Raw genomic sequence first — 22,583 nt, forward strand, 5'->3', positions numbered from 1 at the left:
ATCCTCATAACCCCTGCCCCTCAGAAACTGCTCATTTCTTCCCCTCTCACACTGTAAAAGACAATGGCCATCAGAAATATACCTTTTATAAAAATACAAATAAAATATAGTTTTTCAAATGGGCAACAAATGCTCCCCAAAATAACCATAGGTTTCAATGAGAGACATAAAATATCTTAGAATTAGGATAATAATCTAAATAAGTCAGAATAGCCTGATATATTATGGCATAGAAGTAGACATTATACTTCTTGTCACCATTCTGGATCTTAACTCTACCTGCAAAGCAATCTTAAATTTCATCTATAAAACAAGGATAATAATGGTATCTATCTTCTATGGTTATTATGGAAATCAAATAAGATACTTCATAAAAAATTCTAAAACCATTTTGGCTGTGGTTAAGTGTTCAATGAATGTAAGCTGTTATTCATAATAATATTAATAATACTATTGCTAATATTAATAACAGATAACATGATCATCATGATCTTTTTTGGTAATGGAAGCTCTGACAAGCCCTGCCCAAACTCTGATTTGCTTTCTGCTGCTTACTCTTTACTATACCCTGCTCTACCTGCTCTCTGGCAGAGCTTGTTTCTTGGCTTTCATGTAAAATATATCCATGGTGCTCTGAAAGTTTTCTCCATCTCTTATCTGTCGTATCATGCAAGGCCTGCTCATAGTTCCTGTGCTAAAAGACAACATAAACACTGAACATAAATTATCTAAGCAGGAACATCATTCCTGTAGCAGTAGTAAAAGCTTCAGTGGAGAAGACTGAAGTAGTTTCAATAGGTCAGAATGGTGTGACGGATCACAGAAGAAAAAACCACTATATTCTTTGCCTGTTATTGCTGAACTTAACACTAAACTCCTGAAGCAGTTACATTGCCCTGTCAATCTTGAACCAAAACCTAAGCAATTTATACTCTGCCACTTACTCACTATATTCTGCTCTACTTCTCTAGGAGACACTAGATCTTGAATATTGGGTGAAACATACCAATGGCACTCCAGGAGTATTTCTTCTTGCAATCTTCCATTTCTCAAAAGATGAGGGTGGTTTGACATGCTTGTTCTAAAGGAACAACAAAATACAAAACTGATTGTCTAAGCAGAAATGATGGGCTAATGACAATATTATAGACCGCAGTGGCAATCCCAGAGTAATGACACTAGGTGAGGATAACAGAACACAGCTAAAAGTGTGTGTGTGTGGTTTGTTTTCAGTATAAAAATTTCCAAACATGCATCAAAGCAGAAAAAAACAAAAACAGTATAATGAATCCCAAGGTTCAACAATTACCCAGATTCAACAATTAGCAACATTTTGCTTTTTCATCTGTCTCTTCTCCAGTGTTTTTCCTGGAGTATTGTAAAGTGAATTCCAGATTATTCTGGCACATTTTGAAATAACCAAAAACATTACACTCTTAGCTTAATTCTGAAGGCCTTAATTCTATGTATCCCACAAACAAACTAGCTTGACAGGCTTCAGCCTCAATGTTATGTAATTTAGCCTTGTTCCTCTTTTAGAAAGTATACAGTCTTCCTACTGTATTCTGTTCTACCTGTTCTCTAGGGGAGTCTTGGTCCTGAATTTTAGGTATAACATATTGGTGATAGTTCAGAAGCAATTCCTCTCACTCTCTCTTCTCTCACTAAAAGATACAGATTGTTGAGAAACATGTTTTAAAGGAAAAACAACGACAGGAAAAAAAAGTTGTGTAACGCTAATCATAATATCATAAGCTTCAGTGAAAACTCCAGAGAAATGAAACCAAGTAAAAATATGCTCATACATTTTGATATGAGGATGATGTTACACTTTTAGCTCAACTATGCAGACCTTAATTCTTAATTCCATCCATGGACAGAATAATCTGACAAACTCACCAAATCTTAAGTATCTGCTAGTTCCTACATTGTTCATGTAGGGGCATTATGCTTGCAGCGAGACTGTTGGCTCTGGTAAGAGTTAAAGAATAATATTGTTAAAATAGTCACTGATTCTGGAATAAGATATGAATGTGATACATCAGCCTTAGAAATCACAGAACTGATTTTGACTCATATTGTTCCCTAGACGAGGGTCTTTTGTACCACTGAAATACAAAGTAGAAGAGAAAAGAAAAAAAAGAGGAGAGATCAGGAAGAACTGAACTGTTTAGGATTTAACACTGTATGCTCCTGAAGCAGGGCCTCTGTTCTAAAAGGACTTAGGACCATCTTCCCACTAATGTAGAAAGGAATAAAAAATACTATATCTTGGCCAGGCATGGTGGTTCATGCCTGAAATCCCAGCACTTTGGGAGGAAGACACGGGTGGATCACCTGAGGTCAGGAGTTCAAGACCAGTTTGGTCAACATGTTGATATCCCAACTCTACTAAAAAAAAAAAAAAAATTGGCCAGGCGTGCTGGTGTGTGCCTGTAATCCCAGCTACTCAGGAGGCTGAATCGCTTGAACCCAGGAGGTGGAGTTTGCAATGAGTCAAGATTGTGCCACTGCACTCCAGCCTGGGTGGCAGAACAAGGCTCCGTCTGAAAAAACCAAACACTATATTCTTAGGTTAGCTCCAAAGTCCCTCATTCTAAATTACTGCTTGGGATTTATAAAACCCGGGTACTTTCTTCCTGTTTATATCTTTTTTATTCTGCTCTACCTGATTTCTGATGTTATCCTGGTCCTGGGATTTGGGAGGCAGACACTGATAATCTGCCAGAAAAAAAAGTCTTTTCTCCCTTTCTCAACTGTCATATCAGAGTATGACTCCTTAAAGTGTACTTTCTAAAAGAGAAAATTATCATAAAACTAGAAATTGTCTAGTAAGAGTAACATGATGGCAGTAATACTCTAGGCTTCATTGAAGACCAAAGCATAGTTTTTTTCAGGATAATATAAAATATTATGGAATAAAACAGAAATGCATATTTTTTGTCAGTTCTGAAGTATAGCTGGGAATAACTTTTGAAAGCTTCAAACTAAACAATCTGGTCCCTGTTGGTCTCTGTACTTTTTCTTTTCTACCTTGCCTCCGATGGAGGCCTGATGATGCCTGCATAGAAGATCCTGATGGACATCCAGAGGAGGCACCTCTCTCCCTCTCCTACCTATCAAAATGGATATTGGCTGCTTCAGATTTGCTTTCTAAAAAGGAAGAAACACAAAATATCAATTGTTCAGTTAAGAATGACAGGTTAAGACTTCAGGCTTTAGTGAGAATTCTGGAGTTAACTGAGATCAGAATATAATTAGGCACCTTATGGAATAAAACAAAAAACTATACTACATTCCACAAAAGTCCAACTACAGCCCTAAGTAATCTAATTCCTATTGCTCTCTTTCTTCTTCCTTTTAGTCTAACTGATCTCTGGTGGACAGCTGGCCCGGGAACCTGTGTGAAAAATACTGCTGAGTACTTATGGGCCACTCCTTTTTCCGCCTTTCAGCTGTCTAAGCAGATAATGGCTGCCAGAAATATTTTTCCTAATGAAGAAGATTAAAAATAAAAAATTAAATTGTTCATAAAATCTAAGTAGAGTGTTGATTTAAAAAAAGAAAAGAAAAGAAACAGCAAATTGTTCATTTGCAGTAATATGCTGATAATACTTTAACACTTAGTAAGAGCACTGGAGTTTTAAGAGACCAATCAAGAAACTGGTTTTTTCCAAGTGTGGATCTCCAAATCAGGTACAATATATAGCATACTTGGTTTTATTATACTTTGCAGATATTGTTTTTCACAAACTGAAGGTTTGTGGCAACCATATGTCAAGCCAATCCATTGGCGTCACTTTTCCAACAGCATGTGCTTGCATAATGTCTCTGTGTCACATTTTGGAAATTCTCACAATATTTCAGACTTTTCCATTATTATTATATTTAGTATGGTGATTGGTGATCTGTGATCAGTGATCTTTGATGTTACTATCCTAATTGTTTTGGGGTACCATAACCACGCTCATGTAAGACAGCAAACCTAACTGATAAATGTATGTGTTCTCACTGTTCTACCACCTGGTCATGCCCTCGCCTTTCCTTAGGCCTCCCTATTCACTGAGACACAACAATGTTGAAATTAGGCCAGTTAATAACCCTACAATGACCTCTTAAGTATTCAAGCAAAAGAAAGAACCACATGTCTCTCACTTTAAAGCAAAAGCTTGAAATTATTAAGCTTAGTGAAGTAGGCCTGTTGAAAGCCAAGGCAGTCTGACAGCTAGGCCTCTTGTACCAAACAGCCCCATTGTGAAAGCAAAGGAAAAATTCTTGAAGGAAATTAAAAGCTACTCCAGTGAATACATGATAAGAAAGCAAAAGAGCCTTATTGCCAACATGGAAAATGTTTTAGAGGTATGAATAGATCAAACCAGCCACAATATCTCCTGAAGCCAAAGCCTGATAAGAGCAAGGCCCTAACTCTCTTCAATATTATAAAGACTAAGAGAGTTGGAAAAACTACAGAAGACAAGTTGGAAGTTAGCAGAGGTTGGTTCACGAGGTTTACGGAAAAAAGCTGTCTCTATAACATCAAAGGGCAAGGTGAAACAGCAAGTGCTGATGTAGAAGCTGCAGCAAGTTATCCCAAAGATCTAGCTAAGATTACTAATGAAGGTGGCCATGCCAGACAACAGATTTCAGTGTAGACAAAACAACCTTATACTGGAAGAAGATGAGTAAGAGTTTCACAGCTAGAGAGAAAAAGTCAATGTCTGGCCAAAGTTTCAAAGGACAGGCTGACTCTCTTGTTGATGGCTAATGCAGCTGATGACTTTAAGTTGAAGCCTATGTTCATTTATCATTCCAAAAGTCCTAGGGCCCTTAAGAATGATACTAAATCTACTTTTCTTGTGCTCTGTAAAGGGAATAACAAAGCCAAGAAGACAGCAAATCTCTTTACGGCATGGTTTACAGAATATTTTACACTTAACTGTTGAGACTGACTGATCCAAAAAGAAAAAAAGATGCCTTTTAAATTGCTCATTGACAATGCTCCCAGTCGCCCCAGAGCTATGATGAAGACATAAAAGGAGATTAATGTTGTTTTCATGCCTGCTGACACAACATCCATTCTGTAGCTTGTGGATCAAGAAATAATTTTGACTTTTGAGTCTTCTTATTTATAAAACACATTTCATAAGGCCATGTGTGTCATAGACAGTGAGTGATTCCTCTGATAGACATGGGCAAAGTTTATTTGACACCCTCTGGAAAGGGTCCACCATTCTTGATGCCATTAAGAACATTCATGAATCATGACAGGAGGCCAAAATATCAACTTTAGCAGAAGTTTGGAAGAGGTTGATTCCAACCCTCATGGACTTTGGGGCATTCAAGACTTCAGTGAAGGAAGTAACTGCAATGTAGTAGAAACAGCAAGAGAACTAGAATTAGAAGTGGAGCCTGAAGATGTGAGTGAATTGCTCCAATCTCGTGTTCAAACTTAAATGGATGAGGAGTTACTTCTTAGGCTGAGCAAAGAAAATGTTTTCTTGAGATGGAATCTACTGCGAACATTGTTGAAATGGCAACAAAGGGTTTAGAATATTACACAGACTTACTTGATAAAGCAGTGGCAGGGTTTGAGGGAACTGATTCCAATTCTGAAAGAAGTTCTACTGTGGATCAAATGCTATCAAACATTATCACATGCTACAAAGAAATCTTTCATGAAAGGAAGAGTCAAATGATGTGGCAAACTTCATTATTGTCCTAAGTAACTTCCACAGCCAGCCCAAACTTCAGTAATCACCACTCTGATTAGTTAGCCGATTATCGACATTGAGGCAAGACCCTCCACCAACAAAAAAAATTATGGCTTGCTGAAGACTCAGATTAATTGTAAGCATTTTTTAGCAATAAAGTATTTTTAAATTAAGGTATGTACTTTTTTTAGACATTATGCTATTGTACACTAATAGAGTACAGTATAGTATAAACATAACTTTTATATGTACTGGGAAGCCAAGAAATTTGTGTGACTTACTTTATTCCAATATTTGCTTTATTGCAATGGCCTAGAACTGAACCCACAATATCTCCAAGGTATACTTGTAGTCCTTACAAATCCCACTCCAAACCCTAAGTAGCTTATTTCTTCTTTTTTCAATCTCCTTTCCACTCTATTTTACCTGATATTTTGGTAGAAAATCTTGGTCCTGACATTTGGGTAGAATATTCTGGTCTTTGGAAAGAACATGCTGGTCCCTGGGTAGAAAATCCAGGTCCTGACATTTGGGTAGAATATTCCGGTCTTTGGGGAGAACATGCTGATCTCTAGATAAAAAATCCTGGTCTTTAGGTAGAAAATCCTGGTCCTGATATTTTGGCAGAATATCTTGGTCTTTGGGGAGAACATGCTGGTCTCTGGGTACGAAGTCCTGGTCCTGATATTTGAGTAGAATATTCTGGTCTTTAGGGAGAACACAGTGGCCTTTGAGTAAGACATCCTGGTTTTCAGACAGAAAAACCTGATTTGGGGGTAGAAAATCCTGAGTTTCCAATACAATACTCCCTTCTTCTAGCTCAGTACTCTGGGCTTTCAGCCTAATACCATGAGTTTCTGTCTTAACAGGCTGGCCTTCCGGTTCAATGGCCTGGCCTTCTGGCTCAGTAACTTGAATGTTCGGCTCAACAGCCTGGGTATCTGGCTCAACACTCTGGATTCCTTTCAAATCACCCTGGGTTTCCAGCAAATCATCTTCAGCTTCTGGAACATCATCCTGGGCTTCTGGCAGAATATCCTGAAGGCCCTCGAAATGTAACTGCTTTTGCTCTTCCTCTTCCATCACAACAAATAATGGATTTTTGAATTTTACTTTCTAAAAGTGAACATAAACACCAAATATAGAATGTGAGGTAGTAGTAATACTCTAAGTTTTCCAAAAGGTTCCTAAAATAATCTTAAAATGATATGGCAGTGAAGCAAATTACTAGAATAAAATGTGAAATTATAATCTTTGTCCAACTTAATAAAAGCTAAATCTACAATCCTCAATCAGTACAACAGTACTGGCAATACCTAGTACAAATCACAATTCATTCAATTTATCTTATTGATTTACCTGAACTCTGCTGAAAGGTTTGTTCTTATCTTCAGAAAGGATATCCTGCTGGTCCTGCTGGTCTCTCCCAAACAAATTTTCTTTCCCTTTTTCATCAGTTATAATAGATGAAGTTTCCTCATTGTCAGGTTCCTCATAGTCAAGTTCCTAAAGAAAAAATAATGAGAAAACACACACACGCACACACACACAAAATGTAGCTATCGTAGACAGAAACAACATGATTGCAATAAAATTCTAGGTTTCGGGTCACTGCTAATATAATGTTAGTAGGTCAGCATAGTCGAATGTTATAAAATCTTTACAGTGTAGGATTGTATAATGAAAACTAAAAAGATAATTGAAAGAAATGACAGATGATCAAACTAAAAAGAAAGACATAATATGTTTATGGATCAAGAGACAACATTGGTAAGATGGTAACATTTATCAAATTTACCTATATATTCAACACTCCCTATCAAAATGCCAAGTGGCTTTTCTTTGGTAGAAATTAACAAGTTAATCACAAAATTCATATGGAAATGCAAGGGACCCATAGTAGCAAAACATTTTCTTGAAAAAGAAGAACAAAGATGGAAGATTTCATTCCTCCCAATTTCAAAAGCTACCACAAAGCTATAGGAATCAAGACATTATAATACTGACACATACAGAACAATGGAACAGAACTGAAAGTTCAAAAATAAACCCTCACACTTATAGTCAGTTGATTTTTGACAAGAGTACCAAGAAAATTCAATGGGAAAAGAACAGTCTTTTCAACAGGTGATGTTGAGACAACTGGATACCTACTTTCAAAAGAATGAAGATGAACCACTTATTTACAGCATACATAAAAATTAACTCAAAATGGATCACAGACCTAAAACTAAGAGTTAAAACTATAAAATTCTTAAAAGAACACACAGGAATAAATCTTCACAATCTTAGGATAAACAATGATTAGGAGATATTTCATCAAAAGCACAAGCAACATAAGAAAAAAAGAAGTGACTAATTTAAAATGTTATGCTATAAACAATACTATTAATAAAGATAACAGTCTATAGAATGGGAGAAATTATTTATTTGAAAATCAACTATCTGATAAGAAATTTGTATCCAGAATACACACACACACACACACACACACACACACACACACACAATTAAAAAATGGGCAAAACATATGGATAGACATTTTATCCACAAGAGTTACACAACTGGGCAACAAGCACATGAAAAGATACTGAAGATCACTAGTCATCAGGAAAATATAATACAAATCAAAAGTACAGTGAGATACCAATTCACATCTACTAGGATAGCTATAACAGAAGAGACAAACAATAATAAGTATTGGAGAAGATATAGAGAAACTGGAACCCTCACATAGTGCTGGTGGAAAACTGTTTAGTAGTTCTTTGAAATGTTAAACATATAATTACTGTATGATCCAGCAATTTCACTCCTAGAAATGAATGTCCTAAAAAAATGAATGTGCACACAAAAATTTGTATACAACTGCTCATACACAATCATTCATAATTCATAAACACCAAGAAGTGAAAAGAACCCCAAAGTCTACCAACTGATAAATGGATAAACCAAATGTGGTACAACCATACAATTATTCAGCAATAAAAGGAACAAAGTACTGATACATCCATTACAATGTGGATGAACTTTAAAACATTATGCAAAGAGAAAAAAACAGTCACAAAAGACTATATATAATTCCTTTCATATGAAATGTCCAGAATAGGTTTATACAGACAAAAAGTAGGTTAGTAGTTGCCTAGGACTGAGGTTAAGGGCAGGGAGAGAATGAGGTACAGGGTTTCTCTCAGGAATGAAAAATAAAGAAAATGCTCTAGAGCAAATCCCAAAGGCAAGACGACTGACTAGAAGCAGCCAGGAGGAACACCTGCTACCGAGAGACTGGGGCAACAGGAAGATGGTACACTCCTAGCAGATCTTTGGAGAGAAGGCATTAATAGTGGATGGAGGGAAGACACAGATGCTGGACTGAAAGGGAGGAACCTGGGAACCTTGAATGGGGCTACCATGCGCCAGGACTTGTTCCTGGCACCCAGTGACTCCTGGAGAAGCGGTGAGTTGAACAAGTGAGGAACAACCTGCTCACTCCACAGACCTCTGGAATCCCGGCAGCAGGAGACCCCGCAACCCCCACCAACACTTGCACTGGCAGGGAGAGCTGCTTAGACAGGTAGTGGGGCAGAACTCCAGCCAATGCAGGGCCTAGAGGGTCTGGTACAGAAGTATCTGTAGTAGGGCATGGTCAGGCTTCCCATCCCCAAGGCCCACCTTGCTCCCCTAGGAGACATTAGCCATAGGGGAGCTGTCGGACATGAACAGTGCAGAGTGATCTTGCCTATGAGACAGGGCCAGTTTTACCTGAGAGCATCCTTGTCTACTAGCCTCTCCCAGGGCCCCAGCCTGGCTGCACTTGCTAGAAGTGCAAACTCAGATACCACAGAGGTGCCTCCTAGAGGCCCACATAATAACTCCTGTGCTGGCAGACCATGCCTGACCATCAGAGTGGCCCTCATCAATCAGCATGAGCCTGCCTATGCCCTTCTCCAATGGCGTCCTCCCTTGTGCCACTTTTCCAGCATGAACTCACCCACGGCAACCCCCACATTGTTTTGCTCTCATGTGTGTGCACAGGCAGACCTTGCCTCCCCTTCCCCACCAGTGTGCATGCACCCCACCATGCCACTGCTGCCAGTGTAAGAGCACCCTGCCCACAATGCTGTGCCACCACTGCCAATGCGAAGGCACACAAGGAGATGAGCAGCCCCACCACCCTGCTCTGCATGGCCACTGCTGCACATGAACGCCTATATGGAGGGTACCAGCCCCATGCCCGTGAGCGCCCCACCACATGCTGACACTGCCACCAGAGTGAACATGTACCCTGATGCCAGCAGGCCCCACCCCTGCTCCAGCCTCCGGTGCAGCACTGCAACTGCCACCACTGCAAATGCCCACAAGGAGGCCAGCACCCCTGCACCTGCCAGTACTCCACCACAGCATGCATCCTGCCATGCTGCCACTGCTGCTGGTACATGAAAACAAGCACAAATCCCACTGCTACCACCCAATAAAGCATTTTGACTGGCACCATCCATTGGAGTGTTGTGACCAGCAGCCTGGGAACACCTCAGCTCCTCCAGGGCAGAAGGTTCCTAACCTTGAAGGGCCAGAGAACAAAGCCAGGGCTAATACCAGCCCCCTAGAGTTAGAGCACTCAGTCCATAAGTCCTGAGCTTAGTCTTCACCCCTAAAATCTTCCAGAAATAAAGCCAGTCAAATGAATCCACCTGATATCAGAATCAAACCCCCAAGGGTATCAAAGAGGATTTTTTTAAAAAACCATCCAAATGATAGCAACTTCAAAGAGTGAAGGAACAACACAGCCCACAAACATAAAAAAGAACCAGTACAAGACCTTTGACAACTCAGAAAGCCAAAATGTCTTCTTACCTCCCAATGACTGCACTAGTTCCCCATCAATGATTCTTAACTAGGCTGAAATGGCTGAGATAACAGGAATAGAATTCAGAACATGGATAGGAACAAAAATATCAACATTCAGGAGATAGTTGAAACCCAATCCAAGGAACCTATGGATTATAATAAAATGATACAAAAGCTGATAGACAAAATGGCCATTATAAGAAAGATGCAAACTGATCTGACAGAGCTGAAATACACACTACAAGAATTTCATAATGCAATAGCAAGTATTAATAACAGAATTGACTATGCTGAGGAAAGAATCTCAGAGATCAAAGCCTGCCTCTCCAAAATAACTCAGTCATACAAAAATGAAGAAAGAAGAATAAGGAAGAATAAACAAAATCTCCAAGAAATATGAAATTATATAAAAAGACCAAATCCATGACTCATTGGCATCCCTGAAAGAGAGGGGAAAAAACCAAGCAACTTGCAAAATGTATTGCATATTTTCATATAATCCATGAAAACATCTCCAACCTGGCTACAGAAGCCAACATTCAAATTCAGGAAATGCAGAGAACCCCTGCAAAATACTACAAAAAGAAGGCCATCCCCAAAACACATAGTTATGAGATTCTCCAAGGCTGAATAAAAAGGAAAAATGTTAAAGGCCGCCAGAGAGAAGAGGCAGGTCATTTACAAAGGGAATCCCATCAGGCTAATAGCAAACCTGTTGGCAGAAATCCTAAAAGCCAGAACAGATTGGGGCATTCTTAAAGAACAGAATTTACAACCAAGAACTTCACATCCAGCCAAACTAAGCTTCATAAAGTGAATAAGAAATAAGATCCTTTACAGAAAAGCAAATGCTAAGGGAATTCGTTACCATCAGACCTGTCTTACAAGAGGTGCTAAAGAGAGTGTTAAATATGGAAAGAAAAGACTATTACTGGTCACTACAACAACACACTTAAGTACAAAGACCAGTGATATATAAAGCAACCACATAAACAAGTCTGTATAATAACCAGCTGACAATATGATGACAGGATCAAATCTGCACACACCAATACTAATCTTCAATGTAAATAGACTAAATGCCCCAATTAAAAGGCACAGAGTGGCAAGTTGGATAAAGAAGCAAAACCCAAAAGTATGCTGTCTTCACAAGACTCATCTTACATGAAATGGCACCCATAGGCTCAAAGTAAAGGGATAGAGAAAATCTACCAAACAAACAGAAAACATAAAAAAGCAGGGGTTGCCATTCTAATTTCAGACAAAACAGACTTTAAACAAATGATTTTTAAAAAAGACAAAGAAGGGTATTACATAATATAGTAAAAGGCTCAACTGAATGAGAAGACCTAACTCTCCTAGATATATATGCACTCAATACAAGAGCACCCAGATTCATAAAGCAAGTTCTTAGAAACCTATGAAGAGACTCAGATAGGACTGGTGCAGGGGGACTCATGCCTGTAATCTAAGCACTTTGGGAGGCCAGGTTGGGCGGATCCCTTGAGGTCAGGCGTTTGAGACCAGCCTGGCCAACACTGAAAAACCCCATCACTACCAAAGCATACAAAAATTAGCCAGGAATGGTGGTGTGCACCTGTAGTCCAAGCTACTCAGGCGGCTGAGGTAGGAGAATCACTTGAACCCAGGAGGCAGAGGCTGCAGTGAGCTCAGATCATGCCTCTGCGCTCCAGCGTGGATGACAGAATGAGACCCTGTCTCTAAATAAATAAATAAATAAATGAGACTGAGATAACTACACAATAATAGTGGGAGACTTCAACAGCCCCCTGACAGGATTAAAGAGATCATTGAGGCAGAAAATTAACAAAGATATTCAGGACCTGAGCTTAACACATCTACAAAACTCTCCCCCTACCAAAATAACAGAATATACATTCTTCTCATCTGCACATAGCACATACTCTAAAATCAACCACACAATCAGCCACAAAACAATCCTTAGCAAATTTAAAAAAAAACCCAAACCAATCACATTTACAGATCACATTGCAATAAAAATAGAAATCAGTACTAAGAAAATCACTCAAAATCATACAGTTACAAGGAAATTAAACAACCTGCTCCTGAATGCCTTCAGGGTAAACAATGAAATTAAGGCAGAAATCAAGAAATTATTTAAAACTAATGAGAAAAAAGATACAACATACCAAAATCTATGGGACACAGCCAAAACAGTGCTAAGAGGAAAGTTTATAGCTCTAAACATCCACATAAAAAAGTTAGAAAGGTCTCAAATTAACAACCTAACATCAAACTAGAAGAACTAGAGAAACAAGAGCAAATCAATCCCAAAGCTAGTAGAAGACAAGAAATAACCAAAATCAGAGCTGAACTGATAAAAACTGAGAAATAAAATAACACACAAAAAGTCAATCAATCCAGGAACTGGTCCTTTGAAAGAATTAATAAGATAGAGCACTAGCTAGACAAATTAAAAAGAGAGAGACTATCCAAACAAACACAATCAGAAATGACAAAGAGGACATTACCACTGGTCCCACAGAAATACAAAACAAAACAAAACAAAACAAAAACCTCAGAGACGATTATGAACACAAGCTAGAAAATCTGAAAGAAATGGATATATTCCTAGAAACATACAACCTCCCAAGATTGAACCAGGAAAACACTGAATCCTTGAATAGACCAATAACAAGGTCTTAAAATGAATTAGTAAAAAGCCTACCAACCAGAAAAAGCCCAGGATCGGACAAATTCACAGCTGAATTCTACCAGACAATATAAAGAAGAGCTGGTATCATTTCTACTGAAACTATTCCAAAAGACTAAGGAGGAACTCCTCCCTAACTCATTCTACAAGGCCAGCATCATCCTGATACCAAAATCTGGCAGAGACACAACAAAAATCAAAACTTCAGGCCAATATTCTTGATAAACATAGATGCAAAAACACTCAACACAATACTAGCAAACCAAATCCAGCAGTGCATCAAAAAGCTAATCCACCATGATAAATCTATCCCTGGGATGCAAGGTTGGTTCAAAATACACAAATCATTAATTGTGATTCACTACATAAACAGACCAAAAACGAAAACTACATGATGATCTCAACAGATGCAGGAAAGGCTTTCAATAAAATTCAACATCCTTCCATGTTTAAAAAAACCCCTCAACAAACTAGGCATTGAAGGACTATACTTCAAAATAATAAGAGCCATCTATAACAAACCCACAGCCAACATCATACTGAATGGGCAAAACTGGAAGCATTCCCCTTGAAAACCAGAACAAGACAAAGATGTCCTCTCTCACAACATAGTACTAGAAGTCCTAGCCAGGGCAATCAGGCAAGAGAAAGAAATAAATGACATCCAAGTAGGAAGACAGAAAGTCAAACTATCCCAAGGAGCTTTTGGGCAGAGACTACGGGGATCCTACTATGGGGATTTCTAGGTATAGAATCATATCTGCAAATGCTCCTTGATCTGATAAACAACTTCAGCAAAGTTTCAGAACACAAAATCAGTAGCATTCCTATATACCAACAATATCCAAGCTAAGAGCCATATCAAATATGCAATCCCATTCAAAATAGCCACAAAAAGAATAATATACCTAGGAATACAGCTAACTAAGGAGGTGAAAGACCTCTACAATAAGATTACAAAACAATGCTCAAAGAAATCAGAGATGACACAAACAAATGGAAAAAACATTCCACGCTCATGGATAAAAAGAATCCATATTGTTAAAATGGCCATACTGCCCACAGCAGTGTATAGATTCAATGCTATTCCTATCAAAATACCAATGACATTCTTCATATAATTAGAAAAAAACTATTTAAAAATTCACATAAAAACAAAAAAGGGCCTGAGTAGCCAAGTCAATTCTAAGCAAAAGAACAAAGCTGGAGGCATCACATTACCCTACTTCAAACTACACTACAAGGCTACAGTAACCAAAACAACATGGTATCAGTACAAAAACAGATACAGGAACCAATGGAACAGCTAGAGAGCCCAGAAATAATGCTGCACACCTACAAACATATGATCATCAACATAATTAACAAAAACAAGCAATGGGGAAAGGACTCCCAATTCAATGATGCTGGGATATTTGGCTTGCTATATGCAGAAGATTGAAGCTGGACTCATTCCTTATATCATATATAAAAATAAACTCAGGATGAATTAAAGACTGATACGTAAAACCTAAAAGCATAAAAAACACTGCAAGATAACCTAGGAAATACCAATCTGGACACAGAAACTGGCAAATATTTCATGATGAAGATGCCAAAAGTAACTGCAACAAAAAAAAATTCACAAATAGGATCTAATTAAACTAAAGAGATTCTGTACAACAAAAGCAACCATCAATAGAGTAAACAGACAACCAACAGAATGGGAGAAAATATGCATCAAAACTCTGATATCCAGAATCTACAAGAAACTTAAACAAATTTACAAGCAACCAATAAAAAACTCCTTAAAGGAGGGCAAAGGATATGAACAGACACTTCAAAAGAAGACATACACATGGCCAACATGTGATAAAAATGCTCATTGCCACTAATCACTAGAGAAATGCAAATCAAAACCACAAGATACCATCTCACACCAGTCAGAATGGCTATTAGTAATAAGCAAAAAAACAACAAATGTTGGCAAGGCTGTGGACAAAAAGAATGCTTATATACCACAAGGGAAAATGTGAATTAGTTCGGCCATTGTGGAAAGCAGTTTGATGGTTTTTCAAAGAACTTACAACAGAATTACCATTCAACCTATCAATCCCATTATCTGGTATATATCCCGAGGGATATAAAACGTTCTGCCTTGAAGACACATGCACACATATGTTCATCACAGCACTATTCACAATAGCAAAGACACAGAATCAACCTAAATGCCCATCAGTGGTAGACTGGATAAAGAAAAAGTGGTACATATACACCATGGAATATTATACAGCCATAAAATCAAATGAGATCATGTCCTTTGCAACAATATGATGAAGCTAGAGGCCATTATCCTAAGAAAACTCATTCAGTAACAGAACACCCAATACTGCATATTCTAATTTAAAAGCAGGAGCTAAATATTCAGTATATATGGACACAAAGAAGGGAACAACAGACACTCGGGCCTACCTGAGAGTGACAGGTGATGGAAAACTACCTACCGGGTACTGTCAGGTGACAAAGTAATCTGTACACCAAGCCCCTGCAACATGCAATTTACCTATACAACAAACCTGTACATGTACCCTTGAATCTAAAATAAAAGTTATTTTTAAAAATTAATTTACAAAAATAAAATGTTCTAAATTAGACTGTGGTAACAGTTGCACAACCCTGTACATATACTAAAATCCAATGAGTTGTACACTTTAAATGGGTGAATTGTATAGTATATGAATTATTTTTCAATAAAGTCTGCTAAAAAAAAAAAAATACTGAACATCTTAACCCTTTATCTTATCCTTAATTAGCTGTGGGTCATTCTAATAAGCTAGTGTCTTTCCCCTCTACTTTTTATATTTCACTACCTGATTTTCCACATAATTCTGGTAAGGTACAGCAGCTAAAAGACCTCGATGGACCTTAATGGGCAATTCTCCTCTTACCCCTATATTTATCCCAGTGGATGTTGGTTTCTTAGAAAGCACTGTCTGGGAAAAAAAAAAGAAAATAATACAAATATAAATAGGTCTAGAGGAAGCAATATCTTCATGAGCCTAAGCTGAGGTTCAGTAAAAGATCTAAAATTATCTTAGTAGGTTTTGGTAGTGTGATACAAAATAAAAGGAGAAAAAGTAAGTTCTACTTCATATGTACAAACAAAGCACTCACATATGAAAACATATGGAATGAAACAGACTGACAGGAGAATGTATTAACTTTATAAATGACAACTTGCACCTATTCTAGCCAGTAACAACTTCAGAAGACTCATGATTTTAGTCTTGGTGACCTGACAGAGTACAAGCAAGTATGTGTTCAACTTGTATCTCCAAATCTGGATCAACAGGAACCAGACGGATTCTAATGTCACTGAAGACTAACAAGGAAATAAAAGCAGGGTTCAACTCAATCACAGATTGTTCTTTCTGACTGGCAAATTCCCACTTCATACAACTGAAGAGGGTAGAAAATTGTTCAGATTTGAGGGAAAGACTTGATATAAGTAACAAGAAAAATTTCACTAATTTCTTATATCATTCCCAATTGTATTGAGTAGATTTTTCATATTTTTACCTGAAAACCACATATGCATTATTTAGAAGTAGGTAGCCTGAATTCATTGTTATCACCATAACAATAATGAATTACACTTAAATGGCACCTCTGACATATAAAACTGGTTTATACAAAGATGTTATCTCAGACTTAATCCTCCCGTCTACTGAATAATTATTTCAGTCAGACCTGTGAATAGTACTCTTTCTGGAAAAATACCAATTGAAAGGTCTGAGCATGTTCCAAACAATATAAAATATCCATCTCTAAGATCTGATAACCATTTGTTTTCTTCTGATTTAGTAGAAAGTATCTAAACACCTCATTCTACCAGTACCTTGGAGTCAGTCTAATGGCCCAAACTACAGTACTAACAAACCACGATAGGTATGAAAACTGTCAAGAAACCAAGCTCTGAAAGCAATTTAGGTACAAAAGAAACTCTATCTGGAGAGCCACGAGGCAATGCTAGAAAAAGACAACCATACAGAATGCATGTGGAATGTGCTGCCATATGTGGACACATACCCACACCCACCTGTTTTTTAAATTAGACTATTTCTTGAAGAGAAAAACATTACAGTTTAGTATTCAACCAAATGCCAATATACATGAGACAAACATTTTTGATGATTGTGTCAAGATACTTAAAAAAATACAAAAATTATATATGATATAAAATACATGCATATATATTATATATTTAATATTAATATATATTATATATTTATATGTATTAGATAATGTATATTATATATTTATATGTATTAGATAATGTATATTATATATTTATATGTATTAGATAATGTATGTTATATATTTATATGTATTAGATATTAATATATATTATATATTTATATGTATTAGATATATGTAATATAATATATATATATCTAAATATATAGATACATAATGTTTTTGCCATCAACTGTCTCATTTAGTTCTTTCCCAGTTTTGGTGTTTTTTTTGTTTTTTTAATAAAAATTCATTTTTTAAATAAAAAACGAATAACAAATATATAATATACATTGTATCATAACATATAGATATATATAGTACATAGATATAGATGTAACATCTATAATATATAGATATGTAGAGAGATATATATTATATTTTCCTGGAATACATAGATATGTAGATATATTTCAGGAAAATATAAGAGTATACTAATTAGGAAGTAAAACTGGGAAAGAACTAAATGAGGCAGTTGATGACAGGAAAAAATAATTAAAACCTAAATTAAAGGTCTATTTTACTAGATGCTACCTATCAAACCGTGAAATTAATGCCAAAATTAACTAAACAGAGGAACACACATAAATTTGGGATCCAAATTTGTGAATTCTGAGGTAGGTACCAAAACAATGTCATTTTACAAGTATAGGCTTACATATCCTCCTAAGCCTAGCTCCATATTCTCACTTTCAAGTTTTGAATCAAAAGAATGTCTTTCTTTTTAAAAATTAATAGTATCAATTTTTTTCTGATTAGAAAGTAACAAATTTTATGACAATTTTTAAAAATAAAAAACAAAGAGAAGAAAATCACCTATAAAATGCTACTATCCAGAAATAATCAGTATAAACCTCTTGTGCAATTTCCACCTGGGCTTTTGTCTATGCACACAGCGCTCTTTCCATCTCTTTATTTTGCTATATTTCTCTTTGTAGCACTTATCACTTGAAATTATATTCTATATTTATTTGCTTATTATATGCTTTCCCTACTAGCACAGAAGCTCCTTGAGGGATGTTTGTCTGTTTTTTCACTACTGTAAGTCTTGTTTCTAGAACAATGCTGGCAATCATAGACATTCCATAAGTATTTGTTGAAAATATATACATATATTTTAATTAATATCATACTTAATTTTCTATCCAACTTTTTTCTTAACTTTATATCACAGACACTTTCCCATATCTTCAGAACTTTATATCACAGACACTTTCCCTTATCTTCAGATATTCTTTGAAATTATATTTCTAGAATGGCTGCATATGGATATATCACAATTTACTCAAGCGTCCCCTACTATTGGGTATTTAAGGCTATTTCCAGTTATTTTACAATTCTAAATTATGCTGAGATATAAGCAAACCTTTATCTGTATTTTTTACCTATATTTTAAAAAATCATGTATTAGAAATTAATTTACCTCCTGGGTGGGAAAGCTTTTCCTTCCATCATCTGGAAACACTGATCCCTTTTTTTTACTCACAGTTTTAAAGGATGCTAGCCGATGACGTGCCTGTTTCATAGTTTGACTAAGCTGCCAGGGAAAGGGGGAAAAAAGCAAACAAAAGTAGGGTAAGTTTTAATACCAAATGTACTAGGTGTTTCAACAGGAACACAGGTCCCTATTATTTAAAAAAATGCCAGATCTAAGACAACAGGATTACTTGTGAAGGAGACTTTTATCTGCTGATAGTGTGGCATAACATTATTGTCATTATTCTAGACTGTACTTTGTAACTTGGTTTAAGAGCTGCTACTCAAATTGTTTTTTAAAAAATAATGTAGACTTTATATAAAATATGTACACAAAAATATGAGAACCTAAAGTCTGAATTAATACACTTGGAGATCACTGAGCAGACATATTCCTTACCTACTAACCACCTTTTTCAATAAGGAGTTATTTCTTCAAGTGGTCCTTATATACTTAATTGCTTTCATCACTGCTTGCTAGGAGACTCTATTTCTAGTTTCCTTAAAACCCTTTTATCCCCAATTTACATGACTCCTTTCACTCCCTCAACATTTGAAGATTATAGCTACTTAAAGTCTTTTCTTGAATCTCCCCTCCTCCAGGAAGCCTTCCTAAATTAATTTAGTGCACAAATTCAAACATCTCAAAAGAACCAATCTTAAAGTAAATGTTACTTTAAGTAACATTTGATAAACGACTACTAATAGTAGTAATTTACTAATAGTAAATGTTGATTTTGTGTTCATTCCTTATCTCTAGTAATTTCAGTATGTAGCTATTCTGATTTATTTTTCAGAGAAGCACGCCTATTTTATATCTTATAAATTTGGAAGGAATATCTCATTAGGGAAACAAAGAAATAAATATGTATAATTTTAAGATAAGCACTGTATCTCATAGAGGAAAAGTATATCCCATACTAGTCAGTAAAATTATGGCAAAGACCAGTACTAACCCATTCGTTGAAAGTTTAATAATATCAATTCTCCCTTGAAGAGAAATGAAGGCTATGACTTCGCTACAAAAAATACAAAAAATTTGCATGGTGGCACATGCCTGTAGTCCATTACTCGAGAGGCTGAGGTGGGAGAGGTGGAAGGATTGCTTAAGCCTGGAGTTCAAGGCTGCGGTAAGCCAAGATTGTGTAACTGCACTCTAACCTAGACAGCAGAGCACGACTCTGTCTTAAAAAAAAAAAAAAAAAAAAAAACTTTTATGGCTTTTACTAATAATGACCTAAGGATGAAAACACTCTAACAGCCCAGAATTTTTACAGCACATCACCTCTATGTATACCTGTTTCTAGAGGTTTATACCTTTAGCTAGAGAAATCAGCTTGACAATGCCTGCTTGTATTCACTGCCAAGTAAGATGGGTGTTATTGCCCTGCACCACGTGACCCAGGATTCAAAAATCCCCATTGCAACAAATTTGAAATAGGGGTTCAGAATCTTCATTTCCCATCAAGTCCAAACCTGTATTAGAATCGCATTGATTACAGGATCTTAAGCAGGAATTTCAACTGGTCCAGCAGCTAAAATACACAGTATTTTCCCTCTGTTTCTCCGCAGGTACCATCACCCTTCACCAAGCCTCAATCTTGGAAAGGCTTTTTCAATTACAAGCTTAGAGGACAGTCGTAGGGTGAATAATGACCACCCAAAGATACCAGGTGCTAATCCCTAGGACCTGTAAATATCACTGTATAAGAAAAAAGGGCATTTGCAAATGTGATTAAGTTAAGAATCTAGAGATCTTAAAGACCGTTGAGAAGATAATCCTGGATTATCCATATGGGTCCTAAATGCCATCAAAAGTGTCCTTACAACAGAGAGGTAGAGAGATTCAACATACAGAAGAGAAGGTGATATGAAAATGACATGCAGAGATTGATGTGATGCAGCCACAAGAACAGGTATGCCAGCAGACACCAAAAGCTGGAAATGTCAGGAAACAAACTTTCCCTTAGAACCTGAGGACGGAGCACAGCCCTGATGACACCTGCATTTTAGTTTAGTGAAGCTGATTCTGAACTTCTGGCCTCCAGAACTGTGACATAATAAATTTCTGTCATTTTTTTAAGTCATTAAATTTGAGGTAATGTGTTACAGCAGCCACTAGAAACTAATACAAAGACTGAAGTTAATGTTAACAAGCAATTAAACAAAAACATAGAACATAGGTGGATATTAAAAATTAAATTATGTAATAATTAAAATGAACAAGTAGATAAGTACATTTCTCTTCAAGATGATGGTGGTCTTTACATATATGTGTAATTGTGTGAATGTTTATGGTATATATACATTTGCATGTATACTTACATGTTTATGTTTAAATGTATATATGCATATGTGCATGTGTTGTATGTGTATAAATACTCAAAACATAAAATTTGACCAAAAATCTTTTTTGTCTAGAACCTCAGGCACACTATTGATTTTTTTGTAGTTGTTAACTGTTATTAACAAAGACTACCACTGAATCTCTAGCCAAGGCTTCAATTCCCTGATAGAGATGAATTACTCATAATTACATATGAATTACTCATAATTACATAGAAACCACTGCAAATGAAAAATCACTATAACTCCAGATAAAACAAAAAGCCACAGATAGAAGGAAAAGTAATCATAGTTTACTCCTGGATCAGCTGTGATTAATGTTTTTCTAGTCATAACAATATAAATGCTAAATACAGATCTAAGCAAAATTACAATATAGCTATAAAGAGAGGATGGGGGTGGAAAAGAGTACATGTGTAGTGGCAGCAGGGGACAGAAAGAGGAATAAATCCTCATCCTTCCTAGTGTGAAATCAATAAAGCTGGCAAAGAAATTTTTTATTAAGAAGGAGCTCCTACAACAAAGCCACAGATCATATGAAGAAGAAAAAAAAAAAAGGAGCACTACTACCATGTTACTTAGAAATATGAATATTAACACCAAAAGAGAAAACTACTCGCTTTCGAGAAGAGGAAATGAGGCAATGGGCAAAGTACTTCTCTTGTTTAATAACTAACAAGGCACATAACTATTTATTTTACTTATTTAAACTACATACATATATACATTTAATAAAACTCAAAGTATAAAAAATGAGAAAAAAATCCCAGACAACATTCCTCAAAAAGCTTCCTCTCCATGAACAACATAAGAATATAAATGCATTTTTCATTCTCATATTGCATATATACATATGTACATTTACAAACCTCAAGAATATCCTAGAGAACATGGGCCAGAATTTTCTTCCATTCAGTAGGCAAACCACTGCCAACAAAACTTCGCTTGCACTGAGCCCTAAAGACTATATATCCCAGATATATCAGACAAGCAAGTCACAGTAGCTTCTAAGGAATATTGCCAGGTCCACAAGCCTTATTAAAACGGCAACCTTAGACAACTTCCCCCCTAGCCTTAGCTGATTGGAGCAAGGTTTGTACAGCAGTATATCAGATAAAAATAGGCCTTGATGCAGTGTCTTCTGCACACCAAATGTCTATTTTGTACACAGAAATATAAACAACTAGCAAAAGGACCTCTTTGTAACAAAACAAAAATTGTACTATATAAAAAAT

At 36.4% G+C, this 22,583-nt stretch overlaps 1 protein-coding gene across 6 annotated transcripts in view; it reads right to left on the reverse strand.

The window, feature by feature from the left end:
- CCDC15 (coiled-coil domain containing 15) overlaps nucleotides 1–22,583 on the reverse strand; it is a 101,528-nt gene that overhangs the window by 67,748 nt on the left and 11,197 nt on the right. For 3 of the 6 annotated variants that reach the window (XM_017523924.2, XM_037736434.1, XM_017523908.2), the window contains 5 exons: nucleotides 18,950–19,063; nucleotides 16,101–16,223; nucleotides 7,071–7,217; nucleotides 6,138–6,827; nucleotides 1,007–1,081 (listed from right to left, as the gene is read on the reverse strand). In XM_017523924.2, the coding sequence (XP_017379413.1) occupies nucleotides 1,007–1,081; nucleotides 6,138–6,827; nucleotides 7,071–7,217; nucleotides 16,101–16,223; nucleotides 18,950–19,063 (1,149 nt within the window). The remainder of the gene's footprint in view (nucleotides 1–1,006; nucleotides 1,082–6,137; nucleotides 6,828–7,070; nucleotides 7,218–16,100; nucleotides 16,224–18,949; nucleotides 19,064–22,583) is intronic. The other 3 variants (XM_037736431.1, XM_017523927.2, XM_017523929.2) reach the window with 3 other exon arrangements.

Source organism: Cebus imitator, unplaced genomic scaffold (assembly GCF_001604975.1).
Source record: "Cebus imitator isolate Cc_AM_T3 unplaced genomic scaffold, Cebus_imitator-1.0 Scaffold0, whole genome shotgun sequence".
NCBI lineage: Eukaryota > Metazoa > Chordata > Mammalia > Primates > Cebidae > Cebus > Cebus imitator.